General features: G+C 36.8%; 1 protein-coding gene across 3 annotated transcripts in view; it reads right to left on the bottom strand.

The window, feature by feature from the left end:
• The window catches only part of ANO4 (anoctamin 4), a 276,016-nt gene that overhangs the window by 149,099 nt on the left and 100,961 nt on the right, over window positions 1-25,956 (bottom strand). For 2 of the 3 annotated variants that reach the window (XR_012921397.1, XM_076007081.1), the window contains exons 2-3: window positions 21,546-21,737; window positions 1,883-1,987 (exon numbers count right to left, since the gene is read on the bottom strand). Coding sequence is in view for 2 of the 3 variants with exons in the window: in XM_076007081.1 (XP_075863196.1) it covers window positions 1,883-1,987; window positions 21,546-21,600 (160 nt within the window). In the remaining variant the exon portion in view is untranslated. The remainder of the gene's footprint in view (window positions 1-1,882; window positions 1,988-21,545; window positions 21,738-25,956) is intronic. The other variant, XM_076007082.1, reaches the window with a different exon arrangement.

Consider the following 25,956-nt stretch of genomic DNA (forward strand, 5'->3'; position numbering starts at 1 on the left):
ATTTTTCCATCCTTCTGCTAACCTCAAAGCATTTGAAAATTCATAAACCTATAGAGTTTGATTTGCATTTTGAAGTCAAATAATATTTCCTTTTTCTTATTTTTAAATTTAAATATTAAATACACATAAATTTATACTCCTCTACCTGTTCATAAAGAGGCCGTCATTCTAAACTATAGAACAGTTAACATCATCTACAAATGTGTCTTTACTAAGATCCAATAAAATTTACTGTAAAAATAGTCCCTTATAAGCCTTTAGTTCATTTTGATATAAGCTCATTTAGTCCTAAAAAAATTTAAGTTTATCTCTAGCACTTTCAGAGAGGCCAACTTTTATCATTTATTGAAAATTTTTAGAAAATCCTTTGCACATTGTACAATCCATCTTTCAAATCAAATGAAGTAATTACATAATTTTATAACTTTCCGTGAAAAGTTATTTTCTCTCCAATGCCTATGAATTTGATTTTTATTCTCCTGGGGGAAAATGTTTCTCTTTTATTCATTAATCAAAAAGGGATTGTTCAACCAGAAAAAAATAGCTGGTCCTCTTATATTCTTCATTAATAATATTTCTCTCAAAAGTAGCCTCATCTTCCATTTCAGGGTCCTTTACCCTGTTGTGTTCAAATCCTGCGTGGAGCACATTCGTAAAGGAATTAAATGAAGGAACAGTCAGGTTCCCTTCTAGTCTGGACTCCTTTATTATCAGGTTACCTTGTCACTTAATTTCTCCCACCCTCAGTTGTCCCATCTGTAAGGGGGAAATATTAATTACCTCATAAGGTCAAGAGGCTAGTATAATGGCAAATGGGAACAACTACTAGAAAAACGCTTAAAGTTATTTATAAGAAAATTAGTATAGGGGGAGGAGGGGATGGGTATATACAAACATAAAGAACGAGATGTGCAATGTTTGGAGGATGGTCATGCTTGAAGCTCTAACTCCAAGGGGGAGGATGGCATGGGCAACATACGTAACCTTAACATTTGTCCCCCCTCAATATGCTGAAATTTAAAAAAAAAAAAGAAAGAAAAAGAAAATTAGTATAGAACTGCAACATCCCCAAACTAAAAGTAGAAAAAAAAAATGCAGTGGTTCTTTATGTAATGCTCATCATATCAAAACCTCTTAAATCCAATGTTATGTAATACTATTTCATATTAAAAGAAGAGTGTCAAAAAAAATAAATAAAAGAGGAGTGTCATCCTCTAGAATTAGAGGCCTGATAAGGAACCATGAAAGGCAATGACTGAGCATTGTGATGCCAAGCCACTCATTCCCAACATTAAATCTGTAACTTGGGGAAACGTGATGATTCTGATAAAATTCTGAGGGAAAATTATAAAACACAAATAAAATAGTGTAAGAATACTATTTATTTGATTAATCAAAATGCTCTGAAGAGAGGGCTTTACTTCTGGGATACAATCCATCATAAATGACTCCAGATACTCATTTTGGAGAATAAGTTTCTGATTTCAGCTTACTGCACCAACATTTACTTCTTACTGCTTACATTTGAGTAGAGGAATTGTATTTGGGTTTCTAATGAATTTTTCTTTGAGTATGATTAACCAAGAAATCTAAAAAATTACAATACTCAGAGATTTACTAAATATTATAACATACTAAATACAGAATACAGAATTTATAGTTCCACTACAGCTACTTCAAAATATTTTGCATGGTTTAGTTTCAAAAATTAAATCATCTCTTGTAGTCTCAAAATTATTTTGCACTGTATCTCTTTTACGGTATCATTTTATTAGTATTTTCTAAAGCTTGGCATCTAAGGTTTCTAATTTTATTATCCCTCCCAATTATTCTAGTAGTTTCTCCACTCATGGTGAATTTTTAAAATTTGAGTGAAACTTACTTTCTTGTATTGCATTAAGAATCTCTGAAAAGTCCACATCACTCTTTGGCCCGTCAGGTAGTATTTGCATATCCAGCTGGTAGCCTTGCAAATCCACACCTCCTTCTAGAGAAATGAAAGATATTCATGGAGTTTGCACTGGTTATCAGAGAGCCCATCATTAGGGTCCCAAAAAGAAGCAATGTCAAAATCCAGAGTGAACAGCTAGCTAATGTGCCAGTGATCCTCCCTGTTGGGCAAATGACTTAAAAAATACAAAAAAAGAAGAGGAACACACACAAGCCATTTGTTCCTTATAGGACTATAAAGGTTCACTTGTATTTCTAATGCAAAAATAAGGCAACAACTTTATTCAATGCAACATATTCAAAGTATTTATTGATAATTCCCTAGATGAATTAACATGTTAGCCTCCACTCAAGGACATTTAAAATTATTTTCAGCTTCCACATGAATTAAAAAATAATATTCAACACAAATACTTTATGGTACCATCTTCTTCAAAGTTATAATAATTCATTCTTAAGGAAGGATTTAATATTCTTGATATCACAGAAAACAAGGCATCAATATTTTTCCCCTCACAGTCAGACTTCCCTGCTGTATCATTTATTTTCCAACTATACCAGAATCCTTTTGTGTAGTCTATGAAATAATTAAACCTCTTGTATTAGGTTTGTCTGATGTATGTTTGGCAAGTTCTAAAGAAAGAAAGTTTTTATGCTGCTCCACAAACCTATAGAATATTTAAGGAAGTCAAAGAAACCAAAGTACCAAAAATAGCTTTATCATAACAATAATAAACATTCTAAATGCTTCTTAAAGTAATCAGTAAGGATCTATGCAAATTGAGAAGATTGCAAGGGCTAAGGAGCCAGTGCTAAAATAAACAGCCTTGTGAATTAAATGGGGCATGTCCTATTTTCCAATATTTTTGTAGGAATAATCCTTTCATAAGCTCAGGAGTAACACTTGGGCTTAGATAAAATTTCAGTTACATTCCCAAAACTTAGGAATGAGACAAATTACTGCCTTATGTGAACACTCATTCTAGAAGGGAAACACACCCATTATAACTTAATATAATAGAAAGTATGTCTTAGGAGAGCAGGGGCTTAGTCTGCATGCTGTAACTCTGGCATTTAAAACAGAGCCTGGCACGGAGTAGGCCCTCAACAAACGTAGGCCAAATGAATGAATGGGATGATGCAGTAATTGTGAAACAAAGACAGTAGAGCTATATGTAAAGCGACAAGCTCAGATTCTGGAGTCAGACAGACCAGCATTCAAATTCTTATTGGGTAACATGGAACTTCTCTAAATCTTAGTTTTCTCATTTACATAAATAGGGATGATAATAACAGTAGCCATTAGGATTAAATGAGATAATGCATGAAAAGCTCTTGGTTGTCTATTGTCAGAACTGAATTAATAGAAGTTATAGGTATTTTCATTATCATCCATAATAATTTATTAAAGCAACACTGACATTTATATAGAGACTATCTAGCTACTGAATAATATCAATAATGAAAATAATAAGAAGGGAGTCACTACTTAGTTCCTTGAGACCCTAGTAAGCATTTTGGTGACTATCAGGAATTACTGTTTAACAATGCAGACACACAGTGGTGAACTTTTCAGATTCAGGAATGCATTTGCCTCATTGCAAAGTTTGAAGTTACCCGTGAGACAGCCTCTCAGACAGGGCAGACAAAGATGCCTTCCTGCTGGCCCAGAATTAAAATGGGTTATTTGTCTTTTTCATCCATGGCCAGATACTTCATATGGGCAAAGAGAAGTTCTGATGCTTTTCAACCTCTACTAAGGCTGGTCACCTTTGTTTTGTTCATAGCCCAAAAGACCTCATAATGACAACAGTGAAAATAAATAAATAAATAAATGCAAGAATATTCAATACTTTTTATAAGCCAGGCCCTGGACTATGTATTTTACTGTCTCATTTAGTCCTTGATCTTGAAAAGCAGGTGCAGCGAGATAGAGTAATTTGCCCAAAGTCACACAACTACTAAGGTGTAAATATGTAGCACCAATCGTGCTCTTAACTAGTCTTTTGTGTCACCTATATCCAAAAAGTCACAAATATAGGCTGTTGGAAATTAAAGAACTGGATTTACCAAATAAAGACAACAGAATCCAATAGAATAATCCCATGTTCTAATAGTTTAGATCATGACAAAAGCCACTACATGATCTAAAAAGCAAATGACTTCCTAAATAGACTAATAAATAGAAGTTCAATTTATTTATTTGTTATTTGTCATAGTGAGGGACTCATAAATTCATAGGGTAGTTTTGAGTACTAAATAACTATAATTTTTAATAATAAAGATTCCACAAATCTTTAATATTTTTTAAAGTTAAGAGAATAGTATAGAAATATATATAAATCACAAAAGAAGCACCATAAGGGAGGCACACAGGTTATTAAGGTCTATCTTTAAAGAATATTTAATAAAATGGAAAATGTTTATAATGGAAAAGTGGGGAAAACTAATACAAGAATACATATACATATATAGGCATGTCCCAAGTACTATCATGCCTCACTTAACAATGGGATATGTTCTGAGAAATGTGTTGTTAGGTGCTTTCATTGTGTGAACATCACCGAATGTACTTACACAAACTAGATGCTATAGCCTATTGCACACCTAGGCTATATGGTGCGGCCTATTGCTCCTAGGCTACAAACCTATACAGCATGTTACTGTACTGAATACTGTAGGCAATTGTAACACAACAGCAAGTATTTATGTATCCAAACATACCTAAACATAGACAAGGTACAGTGAAAATACAGTATAAAAAATAAAATACGGTACACCTGTATAGCGCACTTACCATGAATGTAGCTTGCAGGATTGGCAGTTGCTCTGGGTGAGTCAGGGAGTGAGTGCTGAGTGGATGTGAAGGCCCAGGACATTATTGTACACAACTAGACTTTAGAAACACTGTATACTTAGGCTGTGCTAAATTTATAAAGAAAAGTTTCTTTCTTCAACAATAAACTAACCTTAGCTAACTATAACTTTTTTACTTTATAAACTTTAAACAAATTTTTTTTAACTTTTTTGACTCTTTTGTAGTAACACTTAGCTTAAAACACAAACACATTTTATAGGTGCACAAAAACACTTTCTACCTTTATTCTATAAGCTTTTTTCTATGTTTTAAATTTTTATTTTTTAAACGTTTTTTATAAAAAAAAACTAGGACATGAACACACACATGAGCCAAGGCCAACACAGGACCAGGACCATCAGTATGACTGTCTTCCACCTCCATTCACATCTTGTCCCAGTGGAACATCTTCAGGGACACACACGGAGCTGTCATCTGCTATGATAACAGTACTTTCTTTTGGAATACTTCCTGAAGGACTCCTCTGAGGTTGTTTTACAGTTAACTTTTTTTTAATAAGTAAAAGAAATACATTCTAAAATATCGATAAAAAGTATCGTATAGTAAATACATAAGCCCAGTAACATAGTCATTTATTGTTATTATCATGTATTATGTACTATAAATAACTGTATGTGCTGTATTTTTATAAAACTAGCAGTATAGTACGTTTGTTTACACCTGCATCACCACAAACACATGAGCAACGGGTTGTGCTATAACATCACAATGACTAGAAGTCACTAGGGGACAGGGATCTTTCAGCTTCATTATCATCTTCATGGAACCACTATGGTATATGTGGTCCTTTGTTAACCAAAATGTCATTATGTGGTACATGACTGCATATTAAAAACCAAACCCATTTATATGACTTATAAAAAAAACCATATTCCATCCAAATAGAGATAGAAGGTATCTCTGAACTTGAAATTATGGGTAAATTTTGTTTTATTTTTTATCTTTTTTATGTTTTTCACAACAACCCTCATACATTTTTATAACTTGAAAGTCATCTCAAAATTCAGTCTGGGAGAGTGGAGAATAATAATTATTTACAGTTTAGAATTCAAGACTTAAAGCAAAGACTACAAATATTAAATATCTAATTTAATATAAGAATTTTTCTAAATTAATGCAATTCCTAAAATGTATAAAGCAAATAGCTCCAAATTGCAGGACATAACTTTATCTTCATGGTAGACATGAAGATCACATTTAGAATCCCTAAAATATAAGATTTTCTTCTTCATCTGCTCTAGAAAAAATTTAGATACCCTTTCATTAAGTATAACATAATGGTCTGGAACTTCTGACAGTAAACTATTCATTAAAATCTAACATGACAAGCTGGAGGGTGCTATAAAACAAGGACTTTTGTAACCTTTCCTAAGTGGAGAATGATCAGTGTTCATGTGAATCTTCAGAGATGACAACCTCCACTGTTAGCACATATTGCCCAAGTGAAAGAGACTAAATGATTTCAACATATAAAAAGTTGTATGTTTATTTTGTACCTCTGATATTTATTTACTTATTGTTAGTCATACAGTTTTGATTTGATTTCCAAAAAGTTAAGAATCTGAGTTCTTCCCCATAGTTGTAGATGTCTCTCTGACTTTGGGTCAGAACACAAAGCCTTGAACAACCAGACAAGATAGTGAAGATGTCATGGATTCAAACAGAAGATTCTTTAAAACAGCAGTCCCCAACCTTTTTAGCATCAAGGTCTGGTTTTGTGGAAGACAATTTTTCCACAGACCTGCGGGGAGATGGTTTTGGTATGCTTGGAGTGCATTACATTTATTGTGACCCTTTCTATTATTATTACATTGTCACTTGCCACTCACTGATAGGGTTTGGATATGAGTCTGCAAGCAATTGATTTATTATGATCTGTATGCAGTCAAACCTCTCTGCTAATGATAATCTGCATTTGCAGCTGCTCCCCAGAGCTAGCATCACCACCTCAGCTCCACCTCAGATCATCAGGCATTAGATTATCATAAGGAGCACGCAACCTAGAGCCTTCACATATGCAGTTTACAGTAGGGTTCACGCTCCTATGAGAATCTAATGCTGCACTGATCTGGCAGGCAGAGCTCAGAGGTTGATGAGAGCGACGGGGAGCAGCTGTAAACACAGATGAAGCTTTGCTTGCTCGCAGTTGCCCACTTCCTGCTGTGCAGCCCAGTTCCTAACCTATAAGGTCCACGGCCCAGGGGTTGGGGACCACAGCTTTAAAATATAGCCCCACTGAGCCTCGGTAATTGACATGCAACTAAGTACAATTCCAAGGAAACTAAACAAATAAGTTACATTGAAGAGGGAAGCTAAAAAGATTCCTAAAGATGTAGAAAACATATTGAACAATTTAAAATACCAAAAATATCTACAGTATCTACAGTATCCATGTGGTCTCCAAATTTGTCTTTAGGTTTTCCCACATTTGATGGATAGTAGTGATTATAAAACTCAGCTCTTAATTGTAATTCTGAAGAATGAGTAAAGTTGAAAGTAGTTTTAATAAAAGTAAACTTCATAACAGTACTTACATTTAACAAAAAGTCTTAGCTAGAAAAACATTCTTTTATAAATTCATTTTAGATTGCTATCTAGCTTACATAGATTTTAGCTAAGGAGTTTTATAAAAGAGAATTTTTTTTAAAAAAAAATGAGCTCAAAACATGAGTTTCTTGAATAGCAAATATGTTAATGCATCTCCCATTACATTTTTGTCCATAAAAATCCCTTTCTACTTTCAAGGCCCACCTCAAATTCTCTGCTTCAGGAAGCATTTCTTGATTCCTATAAGTAAATATCATTTTTCTATCCACTGAATCCACAGTAGCTATTTATATTTTATCTTTTCTATAGCATATATTTTCCATGAAAAATAAGGTAGATAAAGTAGCTAGCACAGTGTGGAGTAGACAGATAAAATGAGAGTTCCTATGTCTCGCCATCTAGATATCTTTCACACTGCTAGCATCTTTAACTAGACTGTAACACATTTTGGCCCAGGACCAAATTGCATCCACCTTTTATCTCCTACACACCCTAGAATGAGGCCTTGAACATATTAGTTGCTCCTTTTACTACAATTTCCCATTACTGGTAACAATAATGGATGTAGGCTAGGAAAATGCACACGATTTAAGGCATCCTGATAGGCTATCTATAGACTACTACAAAAGGCATACTCTAGATAATATATTTTATTACTTTTTCTGTAAAATCTTGTTAAATTGTATCAGATAATAAATACAAACTCCAAGTACAAAAGGGCTTATAATGAAAATCAACAGCTATCCCTTTTGCCATCTATCTTCTTCCCCAGTATGATCATTTTAAGAGTTTCTATTGGATACTTCAATCTATGCATTGCATTGTTTCTTGATTCACCAATTTTATACACTGCTGCTTGTTTTCCGCTATGATACATGACAATATAACTGACACTGCCGCCCCTCCCCACTTGCCTTCCACTCACCTACAAAATCACTCTTCTTAGTAATTCCATTAGATTGCCTTAGTTTAATAAGTTTAAATAAATTACTGAAAATTCCATTCCTTATTCAATCAAATCTAGACAGAACATATATTTGGAAATTAACATAAGTGAGCTAAAGAGAAGATTTTGGCAGTAAACTGATCTGGATTTGAATTCTACTTTTATGTGACCTTGAGCCAGTAAATAATGAGCTCAATAACCCTTACCATTCTAATTTATAAAATGAAGGGGATGAAATTTTGGGGGGCTGTTTCTAGTAAAAATTACAGACAGTATATATCTTACAAATAATTTGGCCCATCGTGTTATATCAGAGTGATTCATTAAAAATTTTAAATGATAATCATTCTCTGCAAAATAAGGGCCTATTCTAAGTTTGTGGCCTAGGCTAAATAAAAACAATTCAGTAAAAAAAAAAAAAAATCCTATAATTCGGGACGTGGAATAGTTACTTTATACTGAAACAGAAAGAAAGGAAAGGCTGACAAATCAGGTCTTGCCTTCCCCATGTAACATAAAAGGTGGGGAATATGTAAAGTAGGCTTAAGAGGACACAGGACATTTCATGTGATTTCCAAATCTGAGCTTCTATCTACATTCTATTTATATTTTACAAATAAAAATTGTCCTGGGAGGTATATTTTATATAAATCCTCAAATGCAGTATTTTTTACAGAATAGGTAGCAGTGATATTTCAAAACTTGAGCCACATATCTAAAATAAATCTTCACATGTAATATTTTTGTACTTAAGAGTCTGCAAAGACACTATTTTTGAAATTCGGAGCTTTGTTTTGAACTCCCCATAGGTGAATTCGGTGTTCCTAGGGCAGTGTCGAGATACAGAACAGTATTAAGAAGGGGGGGAGGTCCCACGTTTCTTTACAGACTTCACCTGCATCAGCCAGTGCTCAAGATCAATCTTTAAGGAAGAGAGCAAGGAAATAAATACAGTTATTCTGGAGGATCTGACACTGGAAACTATGGATTTACATGTGGGGTAGTCTACTCATTCTGAAAAAACTTTCCATCTCTGTTTCTTACCTTTATTTATAGTGCTCACCAAAATCTATTTATTGTGCCATAAGCTAAAAATAGTTTCACAATAGAGGATGCTTCATAAGTGCTATTGTAAAAGATACACATGTGATGCTCTTTTACATTATTAGTGTTATGTAACTACAAATCTAGTGATGTTGTAAGCTCATTCTTTTATAGAAGGAAGCTCGGCTCGTATTAGCAGGAATCAACAGGTTGATTAACCTACACTAGTCCCTATAAGGCTAAATAAAGCTATTCCCTCAAATGATTGATGATGCATAGTCCTAACAACCTGACTTTGGTCCTGACTGGAGAACCACATTTGGCTAATAGTGGGCAGATGTTTCTCAGGTCTAAAATGTTATCAATAATAATAATTCTACTACTTCTGTTCTACTACTTCTGTGGAAGCTCAGCCATTACTGGCTGACCTTCAACAAAGTCACTTCCTTGTTTCCCAGGATTAACAAAATTGTGATCTCCTAAATTATAATGCATCCTTGCATTGAAAGTTCCCAGGAGGGTCTGGGAGTCAGGATTGCAAAGCTTCAAATAACAGGAAGGATTTGTGAGTCAAGAGGTAGAACTCCGTGGTGTCTTCCAATCTCCTAGATTCTGACGTCTATGCTGGGATGACAAGGACTCTTGCAGATGAGAGGAAGAAAGAGGCTCAAGTTTAGTCGGAGTTACAGAAGAGAAACTGTGAGATTTTCAGCCTTAGAACAATGTTGTTTACTCTCGTAACTGGAATGATAAGTCTTTATTTGCAGAATGGCTTGAGATGAATACAGAAGGAATATTAGCCCTTTTAAGATGGTAAACCTCATAAAAGCTAGGACTCTGCCTGTCTTGTGAGTCAGCCTCTCGGCTCTAACTCAGGCAATTAATCATAGTAGAAGCTCACATTCACTGATTACCCAACATAGTTAAGGGCTTAGGCTTTTAAGTCCCAACTCTACGAATTATAGTTGTATGATTTGGAGCTACATACAACAAACGATAGTTACATACAATAGTTACAGTTGTCCCCCACGCCCTTGCCTTTGGGGGATACATTCCAAGACCCCCTGCCCCCTGAATGCATGAAATCACCAATAGAACCAAACCCTATATATACTGTCTTTTCCTGTACATAATACCTATGATAAAGTTTAATTTATACATTAGGCATAGTAAGAAATTGTTAACAATAACTAGTAATAAGATAGAACAATTATAACAATATGCTGTAGTAAGGATATATGAATGTGGTCTCTCTCTCAAAATATCTTATTGTACTGTACCTTAGGTAACTGAAACCACAGAAAATGAAACCATGTGTACAAGGGGACTGCTGTACTTAAATCTCTCCAAGCTTCTTAAATGTAAAATTATTTGAAATAGCTTCAGACAGAATAAGTGGTTTTAAATCCCACAAAAACACCACACTCTTTCCAGAAATTACCCATTTGGTTTTCTTTGTGGTTGCCTTTTCTATGGCTTTTCTTCATTCACTTTGTAGGCTCAAATGGCTATGAAAAGATTTTTCAGAAAATTCTCCCTAAATGCAACATGTTGGTCAAAATATGTGTATCTGCCCCTCAGCAAAGGGAAAAAGAAAATGCAAATAAGAGAAGAATTTGGCATATATTTTTAGAAAACACAATTTAGTTACTCAGCAAATGATATAAAGGAGCACAGATACCAATGCCCACATTTGCCAAGGCCCAAAATAGCTTGTTTTCCTAAGCACCCCTCTATTGACTAAACTCACATCACACATCTAAAAAAACCCACTTAAAAAGGAAGCGATTCAAATGTAGGATGATTAGTGTTATTTCCAAACCATAGCACTAACTGTTCTGAAAGGCACCATATTCACCTTCAAAACAATGAGAAATAAAACAGAAGTCCCAAGCAGCCCTTATGGCTTTTTTTTCCATACAATTTCAAAGTCATGTGGAAGACCTTATCTTTCAGCCACACCAAAAATCCATTCACAAATAGGAAGACATAATTTCATCCAAGTTTCAGATTTATTCAAGTAGAGTAGTCAGTTTCCTGAGATCCAATAAACAAGTCTTGGCCACCCTTTTCAATAAAATGTCTGTTTTCTAAAAAGAAGATGAGAAAACACCAAAATTTCACATTCAACTAATTTTCCTCTTCAAGAAAAAAAATTTGGCGCAGTGGAAAAAATACCAACAAGAAATTAAAGACCGGGGCACTAGTCAGGGGCCATATCAATGACCAGTTCGGTGCTATGAGGTGAGTGATTTCATTTCTTGTTCCACAGTGAAATAGTAAGGAAATTCCACCTCACAGACTGCTATGAGAACTTAAAAAAACATGTAGGAGAAACATTTGGGAAAGCCTTTCAGAAACAAAAGCACATCATCTAAATATAAGATGGTGGTATCATGATTATTATCATCCTAAAGATTGGTCATACATTTACCTTTTCCTTATTTTCCCTCCTTAAAGCATGAGTTGTATCCTGACTCTCATCTCAGCAGAACTAGAGACAAGTCTTTCTTGGCTGCCTTTCTTGTTTAAAAATCTCTGGTTAATGCTCCTCTTCCTCTCCCCATAGCCTCTGGTACTACCATTTAAGGGATAAAAACAGGATGTGTAAGGGATTTGCTGAGTTTGGTCTGTTTCCTAACTTGAGCCCAAACCTTGACATTGGTTCTATAAAGTAATCTTTGAAACTTTGGGGAAAAGGAATGAGTTTTATAATATCAGAACTAGAAAAAGGTTGGATGAAAAAAGTCCAGAGCAGAGTAGAACAAAAAGAAAAGCTACAAAGTGGAACATCACTTACATATAAAGAAATAATAACACGTTAAGGTGATATCATCTGTGTTTGATAGAACCTAACTGGTTTCTTCTTTAGTATGGTCTTCTCATGCTAAGGTTTTAACTATTGTAGGGCCACTAATTTAAATTTTCCTAGGCTTTTCTTAATGCTAATTTGCTAGAAATGTTGCTACCAAGTTGTTTGAAGAAGAAGGTATCAGCACATTGAATGAGAGAGTCAGGACACCTCAGTTGAAATCTTACTTCCACCACTTACTGGCTGTATGACCTTGGGCAAGTTACTTACCCTTCTCTGTGCCTTAGTTTCTCCATCCATAATATGGGGATAATAGCATGGGGACATTACAGGAATTAAATGAGATAACAAAAACAAAGAGCTTAACAATTCTTGAGTTTGGGAATATGGTGTTTAATAAATTGTAGCTATAATTTTATTATTGTCCAATGATGTATTTAATGCCTATGTATACATACAGACAACACTACCACCATTCTAGCTCACTAGAAACAACAAAATCCTAGTTTCTTTCTGTGAAATCAATGTGTTCCAGTATTTAAATTTTATATATATATATATATATATATATGTATATATATATATATATCAGAGAAAAATAGTCATACATAAAGGGGGAAAGGTCCACTTAGGTTTCAAAAGTAAGAAAAAAAGAAATTGTATTAGAAATTACTTGGGAAATTAATGAAATGTATCAGCAAAATGTCATTTTGCAAATCCTAAAAGAGAACAAAGGGCATATTCTGTGATTAATGACACTTCTCTAGGGCTGTACGATGGGCCTAATAGATAAAGGAAAAGCAATAGAAGAAATATTTTAGGTTTTAGAAAGATTCCAATTGTGTTTTATATGGCACAGCCATTAGCTGGGAGAATTTGATCTATATCCACTAAGCTTTATAGTTTCAAACTCAAAAAAATCAAAATCAATGTTTCAGTTTACACTGCATTTGACCCTTAAATTGCAGTCCTAAACCTAGTACCATTTAGTACCTTTATTATTGGCCTATAAAGGGGGGAAGAAAATAATATTAATTAATTATGAGTGGCTAAAGGGTAAGGTCAAAATGAAATCAATACACAAGAGAAACCATTGAAACAGCTAGAAGGAAACAGAAACCATACAAATCGAGAAGCCAGTGAAGGGCTTCTGTGTTGACAAGCATAATGGGAGACCATCTTACTGGTATTCCAGTGCAAGTTAACTGGGAAACTACTGTATGATGCAATGACTGGGAAAGGATTCTGGGGCATAGGCACTTTTAAGCTTTTGAATTTTACTTATGATGATGGTGACAACAAAAAGGATCGTAGTCATTTATTACTAAGCACCTAGTATGTGTCAAAGATCATATTGGGCATTTTACATGAATTAATTTATTCAATTTCTATAACAAGGCTATATGGAGTTGCCACATATAACACATAAAAATACAGGATGCCCAGCTAAATATGAATTTCAAATAAATACCATGATTTTTACTATGAATGTACCGTAGGCAATATTTGAGACATACACTCAAAAAGTACTTTGTTATTTGTCTGGAATTTAAATTAACTGGGAGCCCTCTATTTAATCTGACAACTCTAATACTGTGAGATAAGTATTAATATCCTCATTTTACTGATGAGGAACTAAGATTTGGAGAGATGAAGTAATTTGTCCAAGATCAGTTAACATATCTGGGTTTTAAACATCTAACAGTAAAGCTTGCATTCAGAACCACTGAATCCACTGTCTCCATTATCACACTCTGTCTCGAATCTGGATGGTCATCCCTTCTCCCTCTTGTTGATATCCCAGTTGACTTCAAAGTCACTTTTGTAGACCATATGCCTTGGGAATCCTTCTGAGCAGCTCCCCAGTCAGATACTCCCTTAACTTCATTTATATCTCTGTTCCAGCCCTTAACACTGTTTGACTTCTATCATAGCAGATCAAGTACACATCTCTGTAGTGGGTATTCTTCCACGTACATTTCTCTTTCCTAACATCACCTCTATTTCTTTTATGGGAAATACCTCTCCCTCTCTTGTGTGCAGCCCAGGTGGCAGGGGAAATCAAGGGGTCCTCCCTTCCTGTTATGAAGGCTGAAGGGAGTGGTCTTCTACTCTATCCTTGGTGTCATCACTATCCAACCAAGGGAAAGGCTCATGGCCAACAGGACTCTCTCCCCCTAGTCTTCAAAATTTGAGCCAAATGATGTAAAACTAGGAAAAATGTTAAGAGTTCCTTCATTCCAGATAGTCAAATAACATTTCTTTTCTTGATTTCTGTTCCTTTTTCAAGGCTGGTTCTTTAGGTTTTCCATCCACATCCTTCAAATTTAAATTGCTTCTTTGCTTAGATTAAATAATTGGTTTCTGTTGTTTATAACAAAGAACACTGACAGATTGTCTTTCTTGAACATGACTGTGAACTCCTTAAGGGCCATGTTTAGTAGAGTACTGCACCATTCCAGCTCCAAGGAGGGTATCTTCCAAATAAATATTCGTTAGTAGAGAGTAGGCACCCAGAAATATTTGTAAACGCAAAGGGGGATGAACAAATGAAATTGTTCAGGCTGATGACACAGAAGATCTACAAGACTCTCATGCTCTTTCTTTTCGTACTTAACAACCAGTCTGAGTGGGCTTTTAGAGAGCACTTTGGGAACTGAGATCATTCATTTTATAAAAAATAGATGGATAACTAAATACGCCCAATATGACTACAATGTCCATGCTGCTTCTAAGATCTATGACTCACTGCAAATAAGAAACTCAGTTTGAGATCTCTTCCATAATTCCCCAACAGAGAATTATGATGCATTAATGCAAGTACACTAAAAATAAAAAGAATGGAACTGAAATCACATGCTACCTTGTGAGAATAAGATGAATTTTATAAATACTATTTTAGACATGGGCTTCTAATTATAATTTGTTTAATATATTTTTCCTTAATTATAATTCTTTGCTAAAGAATTGGCTTTATATACACTTTCAACCAATAGTCAATGTATGTAGGGTTTAGGAACCTATGATAAAATGATGGATAGATAAATATAGTGATGTGTTTATAAGGTGACTTGAGATATGCCAAATTATCCCACGTTGATATTACACTGTTAGGAAATACCTTAATAACATTTCTTTAATTTTTATTATATTAATATCAGCACAGGATGTTAATTAAAGGAAAGGACAGACTGACTCTACTGTGCCTGGATCTGACTCTAACAATTCTGGGCACTGCATTTTCAAAGAGGCAGTAATAAAATAAGACTATTTCTAAGAGCATAGAGGGTAGGATAATAAGGAATATGAACATATGTCATTCAAGGAAGCATTGAAGAAACTAGAAAATGTTTCACTTGGTAAATAGCTCAGGATGAGTTTTTAAATAACTGAAGGATTGTCATAAGAAAGAAGAATTTGATTTACTCTGTATAACTTCAGAATGCAAACCTATATCTGGTGGGTAGAACAGATTTCTATAAACAACAGATAATCATTTATGAAGACCCTACTCTGAACAATGCGTGGTGTTAGGAGTAATGGGAGGTACAAAGATGAGTTGAAAACAGTTCCAGCCTTCCAGGAGAACTTCAAAACCATAAAAACAGATGGACTTTGATAAGGCTTTCACATTCTGTGGAAGCATGAAATGGGAGATCCATTCTGACTAGTGAGATCTAGAAAGCTTCTTGGAGGAAGTGGAATTTGAGTTACATTTTGAGGAACAAGAAGAGCTAGATAGACATTTACTAGGGGAAGGGACATTCCAAGATGATGGGGGAGTTTGAGCAATGGCAGAGAAATGGAAGAATTAAAGCCTACTTGAGAAACAGGGAAAAGCTTCAGATGGTTAAAGCAGAATAAGGTAGATAATGACAGTATCAAAGGGGATATGTTTGGGAAAGTAGGGGGAAGGTAAATTGTAGAGAGCTTGAAAAACTGGGCTTACACTTTCCTATGGGTGGACATAAAGATTTTTAAGAAGAGACAGGCTGATATTAATTATCTTCTCTGGAGGAGAACTTCGGGGTGGTCTGGAAAATTAAATAGAAAGAGCCACTGATGGCAATTACCCAACATCTAAAATCCTTACACTAGGCCCTCCAGAATTCTCTGAACATCAGTCTCCTCTCCAATTTCTCCATTCATCTTGCTTGAATGAAAACTTGGATCTTTCCAAAGGTCACTGGTTCCCTATGGCTTTTTCGCACAGTAATCTTTTTTCTCTCATATCCCTGGTACCAATAGATCTGAAGGATGAGTGGGCATCTTCCTTGAGTCTCAGAGCCACTTTCAGACCATTCTTCTTCCACTTTTCCCAAACACCTCAAGCCCTGAATCTCATGTTGTAATGTTATATCACCGCCTACTCTTTATCTGTGTCCTCACTTGCTACCTTCTAAGCCATACCCCCTTACTTCTTGATGAGATTAATGCCTGGCTTATTAAGTCTTCCATAACTACTCAATTCTTGACCACTTCAATATATGTGTAGATGCTCCTTCCCACACTCTGGCCTCTCAGCCCCTGGGAATTCTTTTCTCTAGTGATCTTGCTCTCTACCCTATTACTGTCTCTCTTGTCATACCCTGGTCTAGGGCTTGTCGTTGCCAAATAACAGCACCCCCCACTCCATGATATCACTGCCATGCATTCCATTCTCTGAATACTCCTCTTATCTTTCTAGCTCCTCCTTCTTTTACCCTAACCCCAACACACCCTTTCAAACCCTCTGGGAACTTCAATCAATTGATCCTACCAACTTTTCACTGTTCCTCACCCCCTTGATGTCTTCACTTGCTTTTTTATTAAGATAAAATTGCCTCAACAATCACTATAATCCCTTTCATGCACCTTTGATTCCCTCTCTCTTTTCTTACTTCTTTGGCAAAACCACAATCCTGATCAAATTCAACTCTTCACCCATTCTATGCCTTTACTTAACTGAACAAGGAAAAATATACAATGATGGTAACCAGTCCTACTTTAATTTCATGACTATGAGTTTCAAATGCCATTTAATGTCAGCTGGCAAACATATTGCCCTTGTCTATACCACTCTCTTTCTCTCTATCTCTGTGTCTCTCACTTTCTTTCTCTCCCCCCTACCCTGCCCTGGCTGCCCCATTCTCATTCTTGTTAATGATCTTGCTCTTCCCACATTACAGAAAAAACTGACATATCAGGGAAAGAACTTTTTAGACCTTAATCATACCTGCCAACATCCATATACTCCTCCTTCCCACTTGTTATTTGTTATCACAGACAAACTATCTGTGATCCTTTTTCACTGATGCCCGCATCACAAATTCTCCCCTTTCTCCAACATCATGAATCATCTACTGGAAATTTGCAATTTGAAATGAAACTCTATCTTGACCTTACTTATCCTCCAGCTGCTGCCCTATTTCTTCACTACCCTTCACAGCAAACTGCTCAAAACAAGTTGCCAATATTCACAGCATCTAATTTGTATCCTCTCATTCTCTCTTAAACCCACTTCAATAAAGGTTTCATCACCACCACTTCACCAAAACTGCTTTTAGCAAAATCACCATTGATCTCCACTTTACTGAAATCAGTGACCAATTCTCAGTTCTTATCTTACTTGACCTTCAACAACATTTAACCTAGATAATTACTCTTCTCTTCTTGATAAACTCTTTTAACTTCCAAGATGTGGCACTTCTGGTTTTTCTCCATCTTTGCTGGTCATTCTTCCTTGGCCTTCTTTGCTGGTGGCTCATGTCCTCGTTGGTCTTTTATCAATTGAGAGCCCCAGATCTCAGCCTGTGATCCTCTTCCCTTCTCCATCTGTCCTTCTTCCCTTGGTCATTTCTTTCTATTTCATATCTTTAAATAGCATACCACACATCAACGACTGTCAGTTTTATATCTCTTCCCAGACCAATCTCTCAAACTCCCTACATGGAGATCAAACTACCACCCACATGATCTTGCCAGTTCATGATATTATCATATCCACAATCAAACTTCGGATCTCAGCCCTGCCTCTGCCCTAAAATCCACCAAATCTACTTCTTCTGCAGCATTCTCCATCTCAGTTAATTTTACTCAGGCCCCAAACTTTGGAGTAATCTGTAGCTCTTCTTTCTCTCTTCTACTACATTCAATCCCATTAGGAAATTCTGTTGCCCCAACTTTAAAATACATCCAGAATCCAAATTCTCACCAACAGTCTGCCATTCCTAGTCAGAGTGACCATGATCGCTCCACTGGATCATTTTGGAGACCTCCTATCTGACCTTCCTCCTTTTACCCTTCCCCCAAAATCTATTCTCTCTTATAGTCTATATTACATCCTGTTAAAATATAGGTCATCTCATGGGATGTTTCTGCTCAGAGCTGTAAGAGCTCCCATTTCACATAGGGCTCAAAGTCCCTACAATGGCCTAAAAGGTCCTGGCCCACTGGTCCCTGTGACCTCACAGATGACATTCCCCCTCACTGACTCCACTCGAGGTTCAAGGGCCTCCATGCTGGCCCTCAAACTGCCAATCTCACACCTACCCCAGAACCTATTGACTGTCTCTTTGCTGGAATGAAGTTGCCCAGATATCCACATGGCTGTCTCAGCAATTTATAGTCTTTGATTACACATCTCCTCCTCAATTTGGCCTACTCTGACCACCTTATTTAAAATTGCAATGCACCACCCTCTTCCTACCACCTGATTCCCCTACTTTTTCTTTTCTCCATAATTCTTATCCCCTTCCTAAACACTATAGATTCATTCTATTATATATAGTTTATATATAATAATATATAATTATAACTATAACATAGTCATATATGTGACATAGTTTTTGCATATTATTAATATGTAGTTTATCTATTTATTATGCTTATTATCTCTCCCAGCTACCATGTGAACTCCCCAGGGCAAGGACTTTTGTCTCCTTTGTTCATTGATATATCTCAAGTACTTAATGAAAGAACGTCAGGCAGAGCAATTAGAAAGCTATTGTAATAATTTAAAAGATAGCTAATGAAGGTTCTGTTTGGTCCTATCTTACAAATATTTATTGAGAGTACAAAGGTAAATAATCCAGAAGCCCTTCCCTTGAAGACCATTCAGTGCACAGATAGGTAATTTCAAAATGTTAAAAGATAATGGAGCAGAACCAGGGCATCCTAGAGAGAACAGCATGAGTGAAGAGTAGGAGGTATACAACTGCATTATGTATTCAGAGTATCAAAAGCTCGTCAATGTGACTAGATGTGATGGTCTATTTGATGAGCCCTTGCCTATGCTACAGTCTTAAGTTATTCAATGATCACTAATCTAGTGTTGCTGTGAAGGTATTTTGTAGATGTGATTAAAGTCAGTTGACTTCAAGTAAAGAAGATGCTCCTTGATAATCTAGATCAGAATGATTCAATTAGTTGAAAGGCCTTGAAAGCAGAGCTGAGGCTTCCCTGAAGAAGAAGAAATTCCACCTGTGGACTGCAGCATCAGCTGTGCCCAAGAGTTCAAGCCTTTCCTTCCAGATAGCCTGGCCTGTGAATTTAGACTTGCCTAGCTGCCCCCTACCATGATGAAAGCCAATCCCTTGCAACCAATCTCCAGAATATGTCTTCTACTGGTCCTGTTTTTCTGGTTGAACCCTGACTGATGCACTATAGTAACCAAGTTTAAGGCAGAAGAGGGTGAAAAGTGAAGGGTAAGAAGCAGCAGGGCCCAGATAAAGGGTAGTTGTTTTTAACATGTGAAGAGGCTTGAACTGGACCATATAATCCATAGGGCAAGCACAGTGAAGGGCATGATCGGGTAGAAATAAATTATTCTTTATTTGATATAAAGGGCCAGGGGGAAAGAGGAAGAGAGAGGCTGGACGTTGGGAAATCAGGAAAGTTACAAATGAAAGAAGTAAGAGGAGAACCAAGAAGACTGTCATGGAAGCCAAGGGAATAATGCTTTGAGAAGAAGTGAGTGGTCCACCCTGATCTGGTACATCAGAAGAGCCTGGCAGGTATCCACTGGGTTGTGATGAAAGGAAGTCACAGAGGCCCTCAAGAACAGCCATGATGGAGCAGAGGAGTGAGAAACCAATTGTGTTCCTTGAAGAGTGACTGGAAAATGAGAAAGCAGAGCAAATAAAGGTAGATGACTCTTTCTGAAGTTCGGCTTAGAAGGGAAGAGGAAAAAGGGGCAGAAGAGAGAAAGCGGTACAGTGTCAAATGAAGATGAGTGGAATAGGAGAAGCTTGAGGCTTTTCATGGACTGAGGGAAGTAGCCAGCAGTATGGAAGGGGGAAAGAGAGATGAAAACAGGGAACACATTCTCCTGAGCAAACTTCTAGAGAGATGAGGTGACCAAGGCTAAAGGACACAGATGAAGGTTTGGTCAAAGACAGAGGGAAGCCTTTCATCTTCTGAAAACTTGAGGAAAGGGGGAATGATGGGAGTAAACTGACATATTTGAAGATGGAGAAGATAGGAGACCTCCAAGAATTCATGCCCAATGGCCCCAGGGTTTCTTGGTGAGGATAGGAAACAAGGTTACCTGCTAAGAGAGAGAAGATGGTGTGATATGGCTGAAGATGGAGGCTTGGGTTCAGTGGGGACTAGGTGGCCACCTGCCAGGACATTACAGACAGGAATAGGGGTAGGTGAGAGTTATTCTAAATGATTTCTGAATTCCCTTGCAATTTAACATTTCTGTAACATCCTTTTGCAGGAACATTGCCTGGTGCTTCCTCAGCATCCAAAACAATACCTAGTATGTTGCAGGCACTCAATAAATATTTGTTGAATGAATGAATGCATAAATGAAAAATGAGCTTCTCTCCAAAATAAGCACATAAAATTTTTTCACCTGCTTTAATGAAAAATCATTTTAATATTTTTAAGAGATCACAGATGCTTCGCAGAGGCCTTAAAATTTAATATAATGACTCCAGTCTTCTCTCTTTACTGTATGAGGATGTAGGCAAGTCAACACAGATAACTTAGGTTTCAATGTGGGCAATTTTAGCTTGAAATTTTTTCCTGGGTTATCTTAGAGCAAATTGTCAGGAAAATGGCCAAATCTCTATTTTGTTATATTATACAAGAAGTTTTTCTGAACCAAGCAAGAGTTTATTCACTGTGATTTTTCATTTAGATTCTACCACTATAGGTGGAATATAGCCTTAACCTTCTCTGGTACATCCGGCTCTGTCTTCCCTTACTGGTTTTGCTGACACTTATCACCTACTGAGGTGAAAAGAGGGACAAAAACAAGACTCCTAAAAAAAAAAAAGCAAGCTTAACTGGATGTGTGGCATATCATATAATAAAAATATAATGCAGACTGTGTCAGGTTGCTGCTCAAATGGGTCTCATTGAACTTCCCCATGCATTACCTGGGTGGAAGACTTTGGTTTTTCCATGAGTGATTCCAGAAGAGCTGGCCTCCATTTTTATTGACCTTCTGCCTGGTGGGAGTGAGGAATGCCTGACCACGGGCAGGCGGTGTGACCCTGGGCGGCTTGCCACACTTCGCCGTTGATGGATTTGCAAACGCTTTTCAGCCCCATGAATAGATAAACTTAAACCTGGAATAAGAAATAGTACCATGAGACTGAAGAAGTCAGTTTGGAATGACTAAAATGCTAAGTTATATTCTGGTATGAAATCCAGAGAGCAGGAGCAATTGTGTTGCAAATTCTTAAGGGACACTTCATTCAACAGTGGACATCGTTAGTTATCATAACAATTGTGCAAGATCCAACAAAGTCAAATATGAAAACTCTTGCCAAAATTCTTTCCAAAACCCTGGGAAATGCACACATACTTGGTATGCTGTTGTCACAGTCTATGGGACTTAGGAATTGGTCCTGGGGTATCTGGAATTTCAATAAAAATCAAGGAATTTTCTCCATAGGATTCACAGATAGGCTAGAGTTGTCAATTGAACTTTCCTTTACAGCTTTGATGATCTTAGAATTATGTGCATCTTTAGAACTATTTCATTCAGGAAAATTTCAAACGTATTAAGAGCAAAAACTGTATAATGAACGTGGTGTACTCATCACACAGCTTCAACAAATGCCAGACTTTTCCAACCTTGTTTCATCAATTCCACTACCCCTGTTGTTGGTTTGCTTTTTAGGTGCTAAAGTAGTTTAAAGTGAATCCCAGACATCATGTCAATCTCATTAAAAGCAATACTGACTGCATTAACTTACATAAATTACATTAATATGGATTCTACTTACTGATGCATGCAACTGTATAAAAAATCTATGAGTTCAAAGGATATCTCTGAAAAAACACTCATTGATCACCATTAGAGGCTGCTAAAATATCAATTTATTGCTCAGAAAATTAATGAAGGGAAAGAAGCAGGCATTTATTCTGCCTTTCCTTTATCAACCATATTTCGAGGTTACCAAATAGTTGATGAAGGGGAATTCTTCACTGCAGAAGAATTTCTGCTAATAAATACTGATGGAAAAGAGAATTATAAAATCATTCTAGAATGCCCACTGAAATATGAAAGTTGACATGATTTGTTCAAAGAAACACTGTGAGCACAGAGCTGGAATTCAAACCCATAGATGACTGAATCCAGCTCTGTTCTATAAAAAGAGCCAGGAAAAGTGTTAGCCTTATTTAATGTCAACAAGCCATCAGGACTTGGTCAGGAATCATGTCATCTGATAGGGGAAAGCTAAGCTTCACCAGACCACAGAATTTTTGATTAAGAGGAGAAATAGTTGAAACTTGAATGTAGAAATTTAAAGTTGGCAATTACATTACTGTTTAGCTAACGAATCTGGTGCCTTTTACAGCTGAGGAAACTGAGAACTGGTGAAGTAAAACAGTTGGTTTATGGATTTTCAGTACTTGGAGAATACAATGAGAAATCAATGAAAATCCCAGAAATGAGAGAAATAATAAGACTGCTCAGTGGTAAACTGCAAAATCAGCAATCACAGGTCATGTCAAAGGCATGAAGAGTCACCTTATATTTCCCCAGGGGGAAAACAAAGAATATGATCTGAGCCAATTTTTAAATTCTAACAAATTATAAGGAGGGACAACTCAAATCAGAATGGGTTTTGGTTAGGGAAGGAAGCATTAAAACAAACAAACAAACAAATAGCATACAGTGTCACAAAGACAATCACAGGCAGTGCCCATCCGAGCAATAGCCTCAGAATTCAAGAATTACAATTGCACAGCCAGATCGTCCTGACATATGATTTTACTCATTTATCCACTTCACTGCCTTCATTCTGACAGTGCTCACCAGACATCCTGTGGGTTAGGATTTGGCTTCCAGTAGAGGGGCAGAGTATTCACACTAGTGTCCCTGTCTACCTGAGAGACAGGTTCTCAGTGTGAGCTAACAAATGGACATCCTGGGTTTTTATACATCTACTTCCTTATGAATTGTTTAGTATGAGTCTGCCCCCAAGGTCCAGTTTCAAAGCCCACAATGCTGTGACCCTGAGCCCCAGTCTCAGGAGATTCACCAGGTTAGGACTGTCATGCTGGATGGCCCCTTGAGAGACAGCCTGGCTGGCTTCCCCTGGCAATGCATGCCCTGCTCTGATGCCCAGGTACCTGGGCAAGTGCAAACCTTCTATTCCCGGGGGTCTCTCTGTAATAGGACAGCCATGACAGCATCAACCTGTTTCCTTCTTCTCTACCATGCTCTGTATCACATTGTATGGTCCACATTTCCACAGAAGTGCAAAGTGAACATCTGTAGACCCCTCAAGATTCCAGAAGAATGCAGACAGATTTGTAGGTGACAGATGAAGGGAATGAAAGAGACATTTTTAATCACTATCAGAGGATACATGCAGTCTCAGTCTGCAAATATGAAATAGACTCCTCTTCTAAAAACATTTTTTCTTGTCCCTTTTGCAAAGGATTATTGGGCTGAAGGAAACAGGATTCTGACTCAGCGTGGCACTTCTAGCTTTTATATAACTTCCCTCAAGGAAGCACAAAATGACATAAATGAGAATAAAAATTATACCCTGGGAATAATTGGCATAGGCACTTGAAACTGTTGAATTCTACATTTATAAAGTATAATAGTGTAGATCATAAGAAAAATGATAAAAATAAAAAATAATTCATAAGTATTACCAGGAAAAGATGGATATGAGGAAACAGGGCATGTTCTATGGAAATTTGGGAGGAACCCTGAATGCCTGAACAAATCCATACCAGTCCTCCAGGAATTAAGAGTCCTCAGAAGTACAGAGCAAGGACCTGGCCATGAGAGCTTTCCTCATACAAGGGCTAAGTCCATGGTAGAGAGAGATTTGTATATATAATAGCTACTACACAAGGCAGAAAATATACTCCAGATACTTGAAATCATTAACATTTATAGAACATTCAGGAGTCTCATCTTTAGAAATGAGTTGTCAGCCAATAAATTGCATCATTCAATTTGTTCTTAATTAAATTTAGAAAAAAAATGTTGACATTGATTATCTGTTAAATGCCGGGCACTGCATTAGATATTGATCATTATCCCATTAATGCCTCATCATAATCATAAAAGACAGAATTGGTATTTATATCTTATATACATGAAACCTAAGGCTCAAGAAGGTACTTGTCCAAGGTCACACAACAAGTGATTAACTGGAATTTTAACCCTGCTCTTTTCCACTACACCATGTGGTCTGATGCATTCAATGCCAACACGTACACTAATTGTTTTAAGTCTGCAGTGGTTCTGAATAGTAACTTCATAGAGGTTTATCCAGGTGGGGATTAGAAGGTAGAGAATGCTGGCACTTCTTTGGCCCAACTATCTTTTCTCCCCTTTTAGAACTGTCTTTTTCTCCCCTTTTCCATGTTTGGCTTATGTCACCATCTGGGCTACAATGTCCTCTTCGTTCTTGACCAGTGATCAAAGGCCTCGTCAGTAAGAGCAGGCTGGAGCTGTACCTTCCCCTGGACACCCTTCCAGTTCTTCTGGCCCACTCCCATCTCTAAGCTTGCAATGCCCTTGAACTCTCATTCACTTGCCTGTATATGGATGGCCTATTTCTCAAACTAGTTCCAGCGTCTCTAAGGGCAAGAATCATATTATGTACTTTTCTGATTCCTTCCTCAGCTCTGGACAAAGTACTTTGCATAGGGTAGGTGTGAGATGACAATCTGCCTCCAGTCCCTTCTTCCCCTGCACTCTGCACCCTACTTAGTGCAAAGATACTTTGGGCATAGACGGAGCACGGGCCGAGAGCAAATTAAGGAAGTGACACAGAGCTTGACCCGTGCAACACATTTTTAATTTAGTGCTTCCTGTTCCATTACGTTGTCACCATCTTTGCTAGATGTCCTGAGGCCTGAAACTTCGCTGCCTCCCTCAGCTTCAGCAGAGGGTGTCTTCTCCAACTCAGCTAAGAAGATGGAACCCAGGTGATGTAAAGTTTCTAACTTCCTCCTTTCCACCTCAAATTACCTTTGCAAAAGTACCTTTTCCTCTTAAGACCTATCATCTACCATACTTGATAAAAGACTCAAAGTCAGAACCTGGGGAAACACACACCTCTGGGGATGAGGAGAGAGAGGTAAAAAGTAGTGGTTTAAATGTGGATACCAGAATCAGAGTTTCTAGGTTCAAATCTAGCCACACCATTTACTACTTATGTTACCTAGTGCAAGTTATCTAATGGGTTTTTTTGTGCCTCTGTTTTTTCCCCTGAAAAATATGGCTAATAACAGTGCATACCTCATAGAGTTCTGAAAATTAATAGAGTTTATACCTATAAACTGTTTATGGCAGTGTCTGGCATA

Source organism: Microcebus murinus, chromosome 10 (assembly GCF_040939455.1).
Source record: "Microcebus murinus isolate Inina chromosome 10, M.murinus_Inina_mat1.0, whole genome shotgun sequence".
NCBI lineage: Eukaryota > Metazoa > Chordata > Mammalia > Primates > Cheirogaleidae > Microcebus > Microcebus murinus.